This window comes from Lissotriton helveticus, chromosome 8 (genome assembly GCF_964261635.1).
Source record: "Lissotriton helveticus chromosome 8, aLisHel1.1, whole genome shotgun sequence".
Taxonomy (NCBI): domain Eukaryota; kingdom Metazoa; phylum Chordata; class Amphibia; order Caudata; family Salamandridae; genus Lissotriton; species Lissotriton helveticus.
The window spans coordinates 144,074,671-144,091,930 of NC_136069.1; the positions used below are offsets into that span (position 1 = coordinate 144,074,671).

General features: G+C 47.9%; 1 protein-coding gene across 2 annotated transcripts in view; it reads left to right on the forward strand.

The window, feature by feature from the left end:
- The first annotated feature begins 1,547 nt into the window (after positions 1-1,547).
- Positions 1,548-17,260, forward strand: part of LOC144772436 (T-lymphocyte activation antigen CD86-like) — a 172,937-nt gene continuing 157,224 nt past the window's right edge. For both annotated transcript variants that reach the window (XM_078656754.1, XM_078656755.1), the window contains exon 1: positions 1,548-2,361. In XM_078656754.1, coding sequence (XP_078512880.1) covers positions 2,226-2,361 — 136 coding nt within the window. In that variant the 5' untranslated portion in view covers positions 1,548-2,225. The remainder of the gene's footprint in view (positions 2,362-17,260) is intronic.

The window sequence follows — 17,260 nt, forward strand, 5'->3', positions numbered from 1 at the left end:
AAAGTGTGCCAGGTGAAGCAATAAAAGGGAATTATAAGTCTGCTTCCTGGCTTCGCAAACAGATTGCCTTAGTGTAGGAGAACTTGTGTCAAATCATCATCAAAAATGATTTGTGAAAAATAGCAATGAAATGTGGTAATCAATTAAAAATATCACAAAGGCACTTGTGGAGCAAAGTTCCCAAATATTTGAATCTTGGGTGCCCCTTTAATTTCGATCAACCCAGTAAAATAAGCTATGGGGCCCATCAGAATTATGAATTCATGTAGAGCAGCACTGGTCAGTTGTATTGCACCGGTAGATTTCCCCTTCTGCAAGCAGGAGAAATCTCTGGGTGGAATAACGAGGGGGAGAATGCAGGGATCGGTACAAGAAGTCTGATTTACGCGTGTTATTCCCCAAAACTCATATTCCCTGTTATTCCCCCTCAGAAATCCCTGAGACCCCTGTTAATGTGGGAGAGGGAAATATTATATATGGGCCACTCGTAAAGAGGGCCAGCGCGCTCTATGTACAGATGAGATATGTTGTGTCCGCTCCCTGATGGAGACCAGGCTTCCTACTGAATTCAGGACCATCTTCAGAAAGAGCCAGGGTCTGCACTTGAGTTCGACCATCTTGTTCAGTTTACAGCCATTCTGGATTACATATGGTGCTAAATTACCAGTGTGCATGTTTTGCTGTTTGTTTATGCATTCTTGTTAGAAGAATGCATCAACTACTTTGGGATCTCACTGTGCGAAGCCCCTAAAGTGTTTATTTTAAAGATGCAGTTGTTAGCATGCGTGATGTTTTAGTTAGGGGGTGGGCAGGGATTCAGCCTTGTTTAAGATTAGTTGGAGTAAGTGACTGTGTAGTTTCCAAGCTTTGCAGTGTTTGTTTGGTATCGTCATCTTTATCTAAAAGTATGCCCGGATCTGGAAAAGAGAAAACGAATTGTGTCTGGGGCTCAGATTACCTGTGTGCTAGGGTTATATATATATGTGAGGCAGAGCATTGGACACGACACGTGTACCTGTTGCACCAGACACACCTGTGATGCCAGTCTAAAAGTATTAACTAATGTGGCACCGACTGGTGAGAATATAGCATGTGCCTGGAACAAACATTGCCTGACACAGGGCGTGCTTTGTGTTTCCTTCTGATCTCACTCTTTAAATGTGAAAGTGAAGTCACAGTCATCGATAATCCATCGAATGTGATTTGTCTTTCTTTTCATTACACCTTCCTCTCTGGTAGTAGTCTCTCCTCTTTGTCAGTGCCTGGCACGCTCGAGTTCTGTAGTTTGCCTGCTCCTGTTTTCTTCGGCCAAGCAATCCTCCCGAGCCTGAGGGTTTTCCAGAAGTTGCAAGGACAGGAGCCAACTTGGGTATCTAAACAGAGGTCCTTTGGACTTCCCTGGCGGAAGGGGGTTTCCCTGTGACGTCATCTGTCCTTAGTACATTCGATGTCGGATTATTCCACACATCACAGACGGGAGTGTTGGGCAATGCCCACGTGATGCCCTGAGGGATCCTTTCTCCATTTATAAGAACGTGCGCGGGGAGTGGCTCTCTTCAGGGGCTGCAGCGACCAGACGAGAGTCGGCTCTGCGGCTGGATGGTACGGCGACTCGATAGCTCCAAGACACTCCCGCGCATTCACGAGGCGCTGTTCAGCAGATGAAGGAACTGAAAGAACCTGACGCAGCGCTGGCCTTCGGATGTATCCGGTCAACCCGCAGAGAGCTTCCCCTTCTGCATAGTCTGTAGTTATCTTATCACAATATGCATTGGTGTGAATAGGGCCGTGGGGGTTGTACACCTGGGTTCAAGGCGCTTGTGCCACTTCGTGGCAAAACAACACCATGACAACAGGGCGAGTTTTTGCCCAACCAAGAGCCCGTTGTTTCTGCCGTTTTTGACGCAAGCACATTACAGCAGTGATGACGTCGCTGGAGACCGGCAACATGGTTTCGGTTCTGAGCATTTCGGGCAGGGGCCCATGAGCTCACATATCACATTCGTTTGTTTAGCATCTTTCTGCGCTGTCAGCAGAGCGGCCAAGGACTGACTGGGCACAGATTTTAAACTTATCAACCAATTGTCCAGAGCAAGGATCCGTGGAAAGTTTGTAGGTCTGGGAAAGGGCCCAGGGTCTGGGATCTCCTGACATCTCTCCGCCCTGACGTGACGTTCTGGGGCGTGCACCCCACGCTCCGGAGGCACGGCGACCTTGAGCATCTCATGAGGCACACGGCGCTGAGGACTGCAGGCTCCCAGAGGGTCCAGAGGCGGAGGAACCACTGCCCCACTCAGGAACGGGAGCCGACGATGGGCAGAGACAACATTCAGAAGTCAAAGCAACCTGCCCGCAGGAACTGTGAGTATAGAGAAAAGTGGCGGGAGGAATAGGACGTGATTTCAAATGTAATGTCAAACAGGGCTATGTAAAGTTTTTATTATGCAAGCTTGTTCGTGCATAGTTCCCGAACATTCACCCCCCCCCCCTCAGTTCGCCGAGTTTCGCACTTTTTCTTTGTCTACGCACTCGGGTAGTTTTTCCTCGCAGACTAACAATATTTTCCTCAGAGGCTAGTTAGTTACCACAGACAATAATAGATTTGCTGATTCCTCGAGAGTTTGCTGCTAAAACACCAGTTTGCTTCCGTCTCGTTTTTATTGGCGTTGCTTTTTCTCTTTTCAACACCGTTAAATGGACGCAAAATTCCCACTTTTAACACGAAGAGTAAGACACACATGCGGAAAACCCTACTAACCGCAGGCGGTAATCGCCTTATTAGTCCATACAATGTGTTGAAATAGTACCTGGGTGGTTTACTCTGCCAATAAACGCCTTTTATTTATTTTCTTGCAGGTGCGTTCTGGCGTAAGAACATACCCGCAACAACAACATTGCAACAACTTTCACTTGTAACAATTTACCAAATCCCGCCTGTTTCTAAATGTGTTCACCTGCCTGTCAGCTCCTGCTTGCCTGTCTTCTGTGTGTTTTTACATGTACGTTACTTACCCATAAGCTGCCTGCCTACCACCTTCTGCTTTCTGAACCTGGGCAGGTTGGTACATGTTGGCACCTTTGATGACGTCACCCACTTGTAGCTCGGTGTAAATTCCTGTGACTTCGCCTGCCCGCAATTTCTGTGCTGTACCTTTGTGTAGTTGACTGTGCCTTCCTTGTTCCTTCCTCTGGATGTCTGACCTTTTACACCAGCCCCGATGTACCCAGAACTGTCTGTACCTGCATGGCACCCGTCTTTGCACACCTCTCTGTACACATCAGCATGTGGCAATACGTCCTAGTGTCCCACCTCTCAGTATCTACTGCTATATGTATGTACCTCTCTCTGCCTACCACAGGTGCTGCTTTGTGTCTATTTGTGTACAGACTACTTTGCCTTGGGAGCAGGGGCGGCTGGTGACATTTGAAAGTGGTGAGGCGTAAACTAATTTGCATATTGCACCGCAGCGAGCGCAGCGAGCGAGCCCGAACCACCTTGCATCCATCCATACATCATTCATGCATCCACCCACCCACCCATCCTGCATCCATACATCATTCATTCATGCATCCACCCACCCATCCATCCATCATGCATCCACCCATCCATCCATCATGCATCCATGCATCCATCCATACATCAGTCATGCATCCACCCATCCATCCACCCACCCATCCTGCATCCATGCATCATTCATTCATGCATCCACCCATCCATCCATCCACCCACCCATCCAACCTGCATCCATCATTCATGCATCCATCCACCCATCATGCATGCATCCATCCATGCACCCACTCTCCCTGTTCAATTTCCTTTGCTGCGGCTCTTAGAAACTGGCCAATCACGTTTAAGCTGGGTCCCCCAACTCCACCATCTAATATATTCACATTCATTTTACCCTTACTGTAAACATCCGTGGTCTCTTTGGAGGAAAACTGACCTGACAGGAGTCTGCGAGAAACTGGCTATAAGTTTGTGATTTACATCCCCACTGAACTTTTTTCACACTGTCTACGGTTGATTAATAGCCACATTGCACACATCCGTACAATCAATCAATCAATCAAGGCATTTATAGAGCGCACTACTCACCCAGAGGGTCTCAAGGCGCTGGGGGGGGGGGGGGGGGGGGGGGTTTCGCTACTGCTCGAACAGCCAGGTCTTGAGCTTCTTCCTGAAGGAGAGGTGGTCTTGGGTCAGGCGGAGGTCGGTAGGGAGGGTGTTCCAGGTCTTGGCGGCCAGGTAGGAGAAGGACCTTCCTCCTGTTGTCGCTCTTCGGATGCGGGGGACGGCGGCGAGGGCGTGGTTGGTCGATCGGAGGTGGCGTTTGGGAGCGTAGAAGTTGAGGCGGTTGTTGAGGTAGCTCGGGCCTTGGTCGTGTAGGGCTTTGTGTGCGTGGGTGAGGAGACGGAAGGTGATTCTCTTGTTGACGGGGAGCCAGTGCAGGTCTCTCAGATGTCCGGAGATGTGGCTGCGTCGGGGGATATCGAGGATGAGTCTGGCTGAGGCGTTCTGGATCCGTTGGAGTCTCTTCTGGAGCTTGGCGGTGGTTCCGGCGTAGAGGGCGTTGCCGTAGTCTAGTCGGCTGGTGACGAGGGCCTGGGTGACCGTCTTCCTGGTCTCGGTGGGGATCCACCGGAAGATCTTCCGTAGCATGCGCAGGATGTTGAAACAGGACGCGGAGACGGCGTTGACTTGTCTGGTCATGGAGAGGGAGGAGTCCAGGATGAAGCCCAGGTTGCGTGCGCGGTCTGTCGGTTTGGGTGCGGTGCCCAGGGCGGGGGGCCACCAGGAGTCGTCCCAGGCGGCGGGCGAGGAGCCCAGGATGAGGACTTCCGTCTTGTCTGAGTTCAGTTTCAGGCGGCTGGTCGTCATCCACTCGGCGACGTCTTTCATCCCTTCGTGGAGGTTGGTTCTGGCGGCGGCGGGGTCGTTGGTCAGGGAGAGGATCAGCTGGGTGTCGTCGGCGTAGGAGACGACGTTGAGGTTGTGCTGGCGTGCGATGGCCGCAAGGGGGCTCATGTAGACGTTGAAGAGGGTGGGGCTGAGCGAGGAGCCCTGAGGAACGCCGCAGATGACTTCCGTGGCTGCAGATCTGAACGGTGGTAGGCGGACTCTCTGTGTCCTTCCAGCGAGGAAGGAGATGATCCATTCCAGTGCCTTCTCCTGGATTCCGATGTTGCTGAGGCGCTGCACTAGGGTGCGGTGGCAGACAGTGTCGAACGCCGCGGAGAGGTCTAGGAGGATGAGGGCCGCTGTTTCACCGTTGTCCAGCAGGGCTCAGATGTCATCGGTGGCAGCGATGAGGGCGGTCTCGGTGCTGTGGTTGGCTCGGAAGCCAGACTGTGAGGGGTCGAGGGATCCATTCGTCTCGAGGAAGGCGGCCAGCTGCTTGTTGACGGTCTTCTCGATGACTTTGGCTGGGAACGGGAGGAGCGAGATGGGGCGGTAATTCTTGAGTTCGTTGGGGTCCGCTGTTGGTTTCTTTAGTAGAGCGCTGAGTTCGGCGTGCTTCCAGCTCTCCGGGAAGGTGGCGGTGTCGAAGGAGGTGTTGATGATGTCCCGCAGGTGGGGTGCGATGACAGCGTCGGCCTTGTTGAAGACGTGGTGGGGGCAGGGGTCGGTCGGAGATCCGGAGTGGATCGAGTTCATCTTGCAGATGGTGTCTTCTGTGTTGATCTGGGTCCAGGCGCTGAGGGTGGTGGTGGGGGGCGTTGGAGCGGTCGTGGGGAGCGTTGTTTGTGGGCTGAAGCTGTTGTGTATGTCAGCGATCTTGTTGTGGAAGAAGGAGGCGAGGGAGTTGCAGAGGTCTTGCGACGGGGTGATGTCGTTGTTTCCGGCGTTGGAGAGCTCTTTCACGATGTTGAAGAGTTCCTTGCAGTTGTGTGCGTTGTTGTCCAGCCGGTCCTTGAATGCTGTTTTCTTGGTGGCGTGGATCAGTTGATGGTGCTTCCGGGTGGCGAGCTTGAGGGTGGTCATGTTGTCCGTTGTAGGCTCCCTTCTCCAGGCTTTCTCGAGGGCTCGGCAGTTCTTCTTGGAGCTCTTGAGTTCGTTGGTGAACCATGGGGCCTTCTTGCTGCCGGGTCTGCTAGGCGGGGTCCTCAGTGGGGCGAGGTCGTCTGCGCAGTTGCTGATCCACTTCGTGAGGTTGTCAGCGGCCTGGCTGGGGTTCGCTGAGCTGGCGGGAGGGTGCTGGCTCAGGGAAGCGGCGAGCCGGTCTGCTGTGATCTTGTTCCAGTTTCTTCGAGCAACCTGTTGCTGGTGGTGGTGGATCGTGGATCTTCTGAAGGTGAAGTGGACGCAGCTGTGGTCCGTCCAGTGGAGTCCGGTGGCGTGGCTGAAGATGATGTCCTTGCTGGATGACCAGACAGCGTCGAGTGTGTGTCCGGCGAGGTGGGTGGGGGTGGTCACCAGTTGCTTGAGTCCGAGGTTGGCGAGGTTGTCAAGCAGGGTGGTGGTGTTGCGGTCGTTGTTGTTCTCCAGGTGGAAGTTGATGTCCCCCAGGAGGATGTAGTCAGCGGAGGGGAGGGCGTGCTGGCAGATGAAGTCGGCGATGTCTTCGCTGAATTGTGTGCGTGGTCCCGGGGGTCGGTAGATGAGGGTGCCTCTGAGGGTGGTTTTGGGGTCCGTGTGGATCTGGAAGTGCAGGTGTTCGGCGGTTTTCAGGGTGTCGTCGGTGTTGGTCGTGATGCGGATGGTGTCCCTGTGGATGATGGCGATGCCTCCTCCCGTCTGGTTGCCGCGGTCTCTTCGGGTGATCTTGTAGCCCTCTGGGATGGCGATGGCGATGTCAGGCGCTGAGGAGTCGTTCATCCAGGTTTCCGTGAGGAAGGCGACGCCAGGAGCCTTGGTGTCGAGGAGGTTCCAGAGTTCGATGGTGTGTCTGTGGACGGAGCGGGTGTTGAGTAGGATGCACTTGAGGTGGTTGCTGCTGGTGTTCAGCTTGGCGGGTGCTGGTGCGGGGCAGGTCCGGTTGCAGGAGAACTTGCAGGCGTGGCAGCTGAAGGGTCCGTGGGTTCGTCTCGGGGTGGCTTGGTGGCATCCCGGGATTCGGCCGGTGTTGAGTGCATTGAGGGTGGCGGCGTCGTACGTCCGGCGAGTGGGCTTGCATCTTTGGGGGCCAGGGGTTCTAGCACTGCGCGCGGTCCAGGCGCGGACGGGCGCAGACGGGCTTACCTTTGGCGCGCCTTCGGCGCACAATCGGCGCGCCCGCTGCGCGTTACCGCTGCGCGTGCACACGGTCGCCATTTATGGCGAAGTGCAGGGAGGGAGGGGCAGCTGGGAGGCGGGAGCGGGGAGGAAGGGGGCGTGGCTACACTCCCCGGCGGCGGGAAACGGCAGCGGGGAGCGGGTGCAGGGGTCGGCTGGTGCTGGGGGGGAAACCAGGGGCAGCATGGGGAAAAAGTATCAGGGCACAGTAAAACAAAACACTACAGCAGGAACAGGCAGGCAGAGGAGCACAACGCGGAGAGAGCAGCAGGCGGGGGGCGTGGCCTGAGGGCGGATCCGAGGGCGGGAAGGCTATGTGAGGCAGGCTGAATCGGCAGGCGGGGGCACACGCAGCAGCTGGTGGCCGTGCGGCGCGGGGGTGTCCTACAAGTAGGTCACACTCACCTGTGCCGCACGGTCGCCATTTATGGCGAAGTGCAGGGTGGGAGGGGCAGCTGGGAGGCGGGGAGGAAGGGGGCGTGGCTACACTCCCCGGCGGCGGGAAACGGCAGCGGGGAGCGGGTGCAGGGGTCGGCTGGTGCTGGGGGGGAAACCAGGGGCAGCACGGGGAAAAAGTATCAGGGCACAGTAAAACAAAACACTACAGCAGGAACAGGCAGGCAGAGGAGCACAACGCGGAGAGAGCAGCAGGCGGGGGCGTGGCCTGAGGGCGGATCCGAGGGCGGGAAGGCTATGTGAGGCAGGCTGAATCGGCAGGCGGGGGCACACGCAGCAGCTGGTGGCCATGCGGCGCGGGGGTGCACTCTTTACTTAAGACTGCACGCTTTTCTTCTTTCAGCACTGCAGTGCTGTCGGGCATCTTAAACAAATAAAACACGTCAAAACACTTTTTTCCTCCTTACTTGCGTGTGGTCACTCTTTTGCACAGCTCGTGTCAACAGGCTGCCATGTCCGCACTAATTGTTTCCATATTTCAGACAATCCTGGCGCTGCAGGGGCACAGGTTACTCTACGCCCAGAGCACGCCCATTAGGAGACCGAAGGGATCCTAATGGGCATGCGCAAAAAAGCACGAACACAAGTGCGCATGCGTGGGCACGGGTAAAAAATTCACCCTCCGTCCCCACGCATGCGCACTCGTGTTGCTGCCTGCCTGGTGACAATCATGTCAATCAACATGACGCCTCCTGACGTCATGCTGACTGGCATGCATGGCATCGGTGTCTCCTGTGGGCGGCTGCGGGCGGGGGGCTACGCCCCCACGCCGCTATGGACGCACCGCGCCTGCTTGGGAGGTGATACTATAGTTCCGCCCACTTCAGAGACGTTTTATGGCATGGGCAAAGTGGGCCAATGCACAGGGCCCCTACCTTACAAGAGGCTCCTCTGGAAGTGAAATCCCTCTCGACCTCACATCTGCCTATTTATCAAACTTAACCTTTAATGCATTATTTACTTTTGATTGACATCATGGGGCTTGAATTAGCAGAACATGAATTAACAACACAAAGCTGTTCTGGACAGGGGCCCCTAAAGTATGCCTTGGCTGGGGCCCCCAAATTGTTGAGACGGCACCGGCCCTCCCTTGATAGCGATGTAGACAAGGCCTAAGTAAAAGCTGTTGTTTGACATTGTTGAGCCATCCCACTGGCGCACTCATAAGCTGACACTGAAGGATCCAATGTCCCATTTGGCCAGGGGTTTGGTTTTCTAAATATAATGGTGTCGTCAGGTTGCAATGACAGTGGTTTACTGTTGATGGAATGATAGCTGTTGTTGTCAGTATGTTTTGGGCTACGTGGGTCATCAGTGGACAAGGTCTTCATCACACCCCCTCTCTTCAGCTACATTTGAACTTTAGGTTAATTTATTTGACAGCGATGCCTAGAGGTGGGCGAGTCAACAAATTAACAGGGAGAGCCGAGTTAGAGCCGAGTCATTGGTCTATCTCGGATCTTAGAGTCTGTGCACAAGCCCAGACCTGAAAATATTTGTTTTGTACATCATACAACAAACATCACGTAAAATATGATAAAGCCTCTTAAAAAATACAAAAAAGGGTATTTAACAGTTGGAAGCTTTGATATTAATAGGGCACATTATAGCAATGGAGTGAGACACACACACATTTGAAAGTGCTTTCATGTGCGACAATGAAGAAAAAAGGTTTTAGTGAAAAAAAATACTTGCCTAAGCTCACAGAATTTGAGCTGGAAGCTGAGATTTATCTGTTTACTGGTTTCATTTTGTACAAATCAGTGAGTAAATAGGTTTTTATTTGTCTTCCCTTATGTTAGGGCCTTCTTTTTACCTCTTCGTTCATTTTTCTGCAGTTTTTGAAATATAGCCAAACTTCACCCAAAGGAATTGGACCACTTCAAATGAGCACCAGTTACTCACTCAAGGTCACACACATTATTTATGGGGAGATTAAGTGAATTTTCCACAATCACAGGATGTTGGTCTGATGCCAAGAGTTGAATCTAGTTCCGCAGTAGCACAGTCGGCAGCTCTGGCCCTTATGCCACATCCTGGGCAGAGTGAGGAAGGCAGGCAGAAGCCACATGAAAGATCGGCTCGTTAAGGGTTTGAGGTACCAACAGAACCTCGAGCTGAACCAGAGCCGGCTTCAGGCTCAAACCTAACTTGAGCTCTAAGTGGCTTGCCCACCTTTAGTAATGCAGCAGAATTGATGACTGCAATAGCTTGCATTCAAGTTGAAAATTGCAAAATTGATAAAAGTTGTTCCAAAACACAGTTTTCTGAGAGAACATTGCATACATGGAGCCAGCTCGGCACATTTTCAGTGTTGTGGAAAGAGCCACTGTTGTGACACAATGAAAGCACAGAGGTCCTGACCAGGCAGGGGTAGTAGGGCAGACTGGTGGACTGTGCTCCAGGGTATAAATCATGGACACCCACAGGTGCTGCAAAACCTTCCAATAACAAATAATGAAGGTAGAAGCAACCCCATAGGAAATAATGGTAAAATAGATTAACTAATTGTAATATAAAAAAGTATATACATCACATTTTAAAGTTAAAAATAAATGTAAATATTATTTTACTTTAAATAATATAAATTATAAATAAATATTTTACTTTAAACAATTCAATTACATGTTGTCAATAAAAAAATGTAAATTCAATTTTTTGTCAATGTTAATTAAATTAAATGTACACATAACTTTTAGTAAGTTTTTATATGTAATAAATAGCTTTAAACAGTTTACTTTGGGTGGATTAAATTATTATACTTATTAAAAATCATTACAAATCATGTTAGCTTAAGTTAATACACTTAAATTAATCAAAAAATGAATTTAAAACTGAGTTATTAGTGCAGTATCAATTTTCTAAATTTAAAACACGTAGATAAAATTATTTTACATTAAAATTAAACATACAAAAATGTTTCATTCTTTTTTTAAACTTTAATACACTTTTATTATTTTCCCTATACTTTACCAATGGGAGAACTCTGTCCTTAATTGCAGATGTGTCCACCAAGAGTGCTGAATTTTAAATACAGCTGTAAAGTCACGACTAGTGGTAACTTTACAGTCATATTCCGTAAAGTCCTTGGGCATCACCATGGACAAAAACATGTAATTGAAGGACCACATCAACAACTCAGCCAATGGATTGCTTTACACACTAAAATACCTTAAGAAAATCAAACTGTTTATTCCCCCTGATAATTTTAAGATGGTAGTGCAATATCTAGACCTCTGAAAACTGGATTATGGCAACACCATCTTCACAGGAACTCCGAAAATTCACCTTGCCCCTCCTAAGAACAGTTCTCACAATGGCTGTCCAGCCCCTCACATGTTTTAAACTGTTTGAGCCCATCTCATTGGCCCTTGAGAACCTCATTTGACTTCTCATTGAAGGAAGTTGTATTTACAAAACTGCTCGCATCACCTACAAAGCCCTTCACACTACGATAGGATATATGTTTATAAAGCGCTCGATTGCTGTGGTGTCTTGGCGCTAGTGTATGTCAGAGGAAAGGCAATTATATCACCAAAAGGACTAGATAGATGAGAAAAGCAATGTTTTCAGATCTTTCCTAAAACGCTGCCGATTTGCTTGGAATCTCACGGCCGTTGGCAGTTTATCCCATAATTTTGCTGCACCACTTGATAAACTCCTTCCTCCCCATCTTACTCGCCTAATCATAGCAGTATGAAGTAGGCCTAAGTTGGCAGATCTGAGGGCACACAAAGGGATATAAGGTAAGAACATTCTTGACATTTCATCAGCACCACCACCGTAAAGTGCTTTGTGCACCAGGCACAGAGCCTTAAATTCCACACGCTGCTGGATAGGAAGCCAGTGCAGTGATTTAATACCCGCTGAGGTTGGTTGTCCTTTGGCGATATTCAGAAGCAGTCTTGCTGCCGCATTCTGTAAAGACTGGAGCTTCCCCATTTGTGTCTTGTCAATGCCCAAAAAGAGGGCACTGCAGTAGTCTAATTTAGACAAGAAAAGACTCACCATCACTTGCTTTTGTAGTTCCTGTGAGATGAACGGAAAAATCTTTCTCAAGGTTTTTAAAAGGAAGGAGACTGTTCACTTGTGCAGAAAAATTCAGCTGGTCATCAAAGACACACTCACAACCCCAACTAACTAGAGACCAAACTTTCAAAAGTAGGAAGAGCCAGGGCACTGAGAAGCTACCCCTCACTTCTTCTCATACCTCCCAAACTGAAAAAGAAATCCTCCCAGAAACACTCATTCTCTGCAAATGCACCCAGGATCTGGAACTCACTCCATAGAGATCTCTTCTGCAACCCCTCCTTTTCCTGCTTCAAATTGGACCTTAAATACCTACTGCTCAACAAATACTTTAATACACACACAAACTGAGTTATGTTCCCAAAGCACACACCCAATCTGACTAGACCCATTGCAATGGTTGATTCATCATTTCAGCTGTCTACTATGTCATTCACTCCATTCCCATATGCTGTTCTAATGTCCTCATATTGTCACTATCTTTATTGCCTAACAGTTTTCTTACTCTGTATCTATTTATGTACTTCAATCAAATGATCTTTGCATTATATGTAAAGCGCTCTGATACCTTCGGGTCTAGCTAGTGCTATATAAAACCTAAAATTAAATACATAAATACATATTTAATGTCTGTACTGACTTCACCACCTATTTCAGGGGGTAGGAACATGTAAGTCTACACTGAGTATCTTTACACTTATAAACAGTGATTAGCCAAAAGTAGTAAAATTACTCAAAAGTGTAAGAGTAAGACTAAATGTATAGATTTACTGATATGTAAAGTTGCCTTTGTGAATAGCCAACACTGTGTTTTCAATCATACCAAATTCCTCAATAAAAATAGACCTCTATGTTGGATCCCCAGATATGCTGTAGGAGGTGCTGATTTTTACGGCTTGTGGTAGATTTCGGGATCTAGGGTTTTGGTTTTGTCATTCAGTGAGGACAGGTGTGGCGCAGGGGCCAGAGCGGCTGACGCTGGGGTTCACGGTTCGATCATCTGCACTGGTAGCAGCTCAGCATCATGTCACTCTGGGCAATAGTTCATTTAATCTCCCCAATGGCCCCAGCGCCTTGAAACCCGTAAGGGTATGATATGTGCCTGCTTTACAAATAGGAATTATTCATCTTTATGATAAGAAGAATGTTCTACTCATCTAGGTTTTAGGTTTTTTGTGATTAAATGAAAGTGCACCATATCTATGAATATTTAATTGGAAGTGTGCCAAAAATATGGATATTTTTTATGAAAGTGAGGGCCTCATTTACTAGTTTTTGACGCAGGGAGCGCCTCCTTAACGCAGAGTAAGGCAACACAACGACTGGTGCTACTTTCACTTGCTCCATATTTATGAGGTCATTCAAAGCCACGTAAAGTGGCTTTGCGTGAACTTGTAAATATGATGTTCAAATTGCCAAAAGTGATGCTCCAGTGGCGCAAATATGGTTTAAGAGGCTTGTACATGAGCCCCTGAGTTTAGAAATCTTGCCCAACTATACATAATCTCCTGGTAAGAAAGTGGTGCATTAGCAACATTTGTACAGTTTCTGTAGGAAATCAAATTAAGACTTACAATTAGGTGTAATACATTGATGTATATGTTACTGTGCATTCACACCAAGGTAGTGTTCCTGTGTTAAATCTCTATTTATAAACCCCTTTGCTTTGCTGTGGAGAAAAGGGTAGGCCTAGGTCGGTGATGCCATGTCTCAAACATGGGAAGGCCTTTATTATAGAAGAAATCTGTGTTCTTTGAAGAATTAAGATACACATGTTAATAGGGTGAGGCATGCGTTGGTGCGGGAGTCTATAATTTGCTTCAAATAGCAGAATCCCAGCTCACTGCAGAGCACTAGGCCCTCATTTCTAGTTGGCTTTCAGCCTTCCTTATGATGCCTCTTCAGACCCAGGAGCAGCTGCCTCGCCCTATTTAAAGTCTGCACATCTTTGACAGGGAGTTTCCAGTGATATTTTACTTGCCAACATGACAACAGACTTGTCAGTGAAAGTGCACAACGCTGGCCAGCTTCCAAGGATGTCATTGTTACATTTTGCAAACACTAACCCCCATAGCAGGCGCTTGTTTTGGTTAATGAAAAATCAATTTCTCAGACGCACTAGGAGCGTTTTTCCAGTATGCAGGGGCACTTGTCCTATGTTCTACTGTCTGATGCCACCAGGGCTTGCTTCCAAGTGGGAAAATCAGGTGTTGGTTGGACGAGGCATCTGCCAACTCTAAATGAGGCATTGAATGGGCCATCTGGTGAATCATGAGATAATAGGCCTCGAAAAGCAAGCTGACATCATCAAAGCACATTGTAGAATGGGTCCTTTACGTCTGACCTTGGGCAGCTCTCACTGTTGAGCTGGCATGTTTAGTTAGCCATATATTAATGGTAAACTATATGTGCAGTAACAGCCTCCGTGTGCTAACCAGTGGATCGAATTTCTTTGTCTAGACCTAGATCCATTTAAAAACAAGTGTCTAGTTTGGCTTGCCAGGCTCCTTAAATCAGATCTTCGACCTCGTGTGATTCCCCAAAGCACTATACTGAACGTGAAAGTAAAGTTTGGTTTTATTCTAAAGATTCCCACCTTTTGAGAAGCAAAAACAATGTATTTCACATTGAAACTGCAACTCAGTACTGAGCAGGAGTGCTGGGGCCCAACCGCGCCGTACCCCCAAAGACAAAAGAGCTCAGGGAAGAGGCACAAATTCTGGAAACCTAAAATAGCAAAGAATTCCAGAATACAGTAACAGACCCAAAGACAAGTGAATAGCGTGCCTAGGTTATATCCTTAAGCAAACGTTCTCAGACTGTGGCCACTATTCTCGCAAGACATGTAATTTGTTCATAACCAGAAGTGATATTTAGTGAAGTCCAACCCAAGCACACCCGACTTCTTGTGCTTAGCCGAGCTTCTGTCTCTAGGATTAGGACATGTAAGCAGCACAAGTGGAGTAGGACATCATTGTGTAGCAAATGAAAGCATGAAGTACCTTGTTGTTTTCTTCTCATTCTTCTTCTTCTCCTTCTCCTTCTCCTTCTTCTTCTTCTTCTATTTTTTTCTTCTTCTCATCATCGTGAAGGCCCTAACTACGATGTCAGGCAGAGTTGAGTTGGCCCAACACCATTTCGGTGTGGGAACCGAGTGACAGTAGTTTAGCATTTCCGAACACCCTATTACAATGCGACCGCACATGGTGTGGTCACAAACTCCCATTTCCCTATGGGTGCATGCGCAATAGTCAGAAACCAGCCGCAGTAGAAGCTCCCATAGAGAAATAGGAGTTCTTGTAAATCCCTGAACTGTGAAGCAGGCACCTCACAGTGCCTTCCACTTGTGCAGGGATTTACAGGGGGGAGGTCCCCAACCGGAGGCGGCGGAGGCAAAGTTGCTTTCTGACAGGCTTTTCATGTCAGAAAGCCTAACATGAAAAGCCTTTCGGATACTGACACCATAATCCCGATGGCGGAAATGCCATCTGCAGAGGATAATGTCCTGCCTCCGACTGGTCAACGGGCTCCTTGAGCCCGTCGGAAGCCAGTCGGTCCGATCGACCAGTTTGAACTCCCATTGCCTACATTGTAATTTGGCAGTTGGACTTTACACCAAGGATGACGGTCGGAAAGCCTCCGGCTGGTGGCTTTCTGACCGACATCCTATTGAGCCCCCTAAATGTTTGTATTTCAGAACAATACATAATACGGTGTAGATTTGTATCAATCTGTGCCTTAAATATCTAGTAGATACTGTTTATTTTCTGATCAGAGCATAGATGCCGGAACCCAAACGGGTGTATCAGCTGACCACGCAATGTTACTAAGCTTGCACTTAGTATACCACAGACCTGACTTTGGCACGCTTCCAAATAGAAAGGCCACAAAGACAGCTGCATTGTAAGCTGCTGTAGCGCCAGGGGCGGCTGGTGACATTTGAAAGTGGTGAGGCGCAAACTGATTTGCATACTGCACCGTAGCGAGTGAGCCCGAACCCCATGTGGGGGGTTTGGGGGGGTTACCCCCCGAGAATTTTTAAAAAAAAGAGAAGAAAAATCGTGCATTTTCAAGCAAATTTGAGAAAGCAGGAAGGTTAATAAAACAATTGTGAAAGTGCAGTTATTACATTAATAGATGGCATAACATAGGTAGCTGCTTATTCAGTATAACCACAGAGCTTCATGTAATGATGTGTTTTGATCATATTCAAATATTTGTTTTCATCCCAGTTCAGAATTACAAAGAAAATGTGCTTCATTTGTACTTTCCTAATTCCGATATAACATCAGCACAGATAATGTTTGTTGGGTGCTAGAAAAAATAGCATCCTACACCCTCTAGTCTCATATGGGCACTGTGCAGGATTGTCACATAAAAACATTTCTATCACTTTGAAGTCAGAGAAAGAAAAGTAAACACCAAGCTCCCTTGGAAGACAGAGAGTGACATTTGAGCTCTGTCTTTCAATGCACAGCAAATGTGACAAGATAAGATGTAAAGGCCTGTTTACAGAGACGCAGGACTCAGAAGGATCCAGTAAACAAGGAATGCCCACGAGAGAGATGTACTCATGCTGGACAGCCCAAAGCAACTAAAACCAGATAATAGAAAGCAGGCAACTGTGAGTTACAAACGACAAAGACAATGGTAAGCAATAGGTGAAATGTATTCCCAGAGAAGCTTTCAGAATTTCCCCACGATGTCATGAGTAAACCAAATAGCTGCACCGTCTGGTAGGCTTCGACCTAAAAATGAGGCACTGTGGAATAAAATGTTTGCCTAGGATCACACATTTTGGATAAGCAGGGAAGCCGGTATTGCACTTTATCTGATTTTATGTTTTGAGATTTGGCCACCAGATGTGTGTGTGTCTCTCTCTCTCTCTCTCTCCCTCTCTCTCTCTGTCTCTCTCTCCCTCTCCCTCGCTCTCTTTCCCCAAAAGTCACTGTTTGTCTTTTTTTCTTGGTGCAGGATGATCAAAACCAATACAGACATAGTAGACCCAACTCAGGGCTAGCAGACCCAACTACACGTCCAAAATGCATTTATTTGGAGGGTTCCCTACCCCAAACATCCTCCTGAGGCTACGCCCCTGCTTGTATGGGATTATAACCACAATATATAAAATATATGAAAGCTAGATACATGCATTTATTAAATAAAATATGTGATAGATTACCCAGCTTCTTCTTGATGAGTGATATATTTTATGAAAAATGCACTCCAATATATTCTGTCTGGTACACCCAAAATAAAAAAAATTGGGATTTTTGGTGTCCTTTTCGACAGATGACGTATGGGTACGGTTAGCACAGCACTGCGTTGGGTGCAAAATAGGGTATTGCAAATATTTGTGAAAATCTACAGAGTTACAAATGTGCTGTTTACTACCTTGACAATACCAACTGCAGTGTTATTGTTTCCATAGTGATTCAATCATAATGTAATTATTGCCTGTGCCTAATTGAGGAACAAGTGTTTTATATATATATATATATATATATATATATATATACATATATATTACCTACTGGCGGTCGCCAGTAGGTATATATAGTT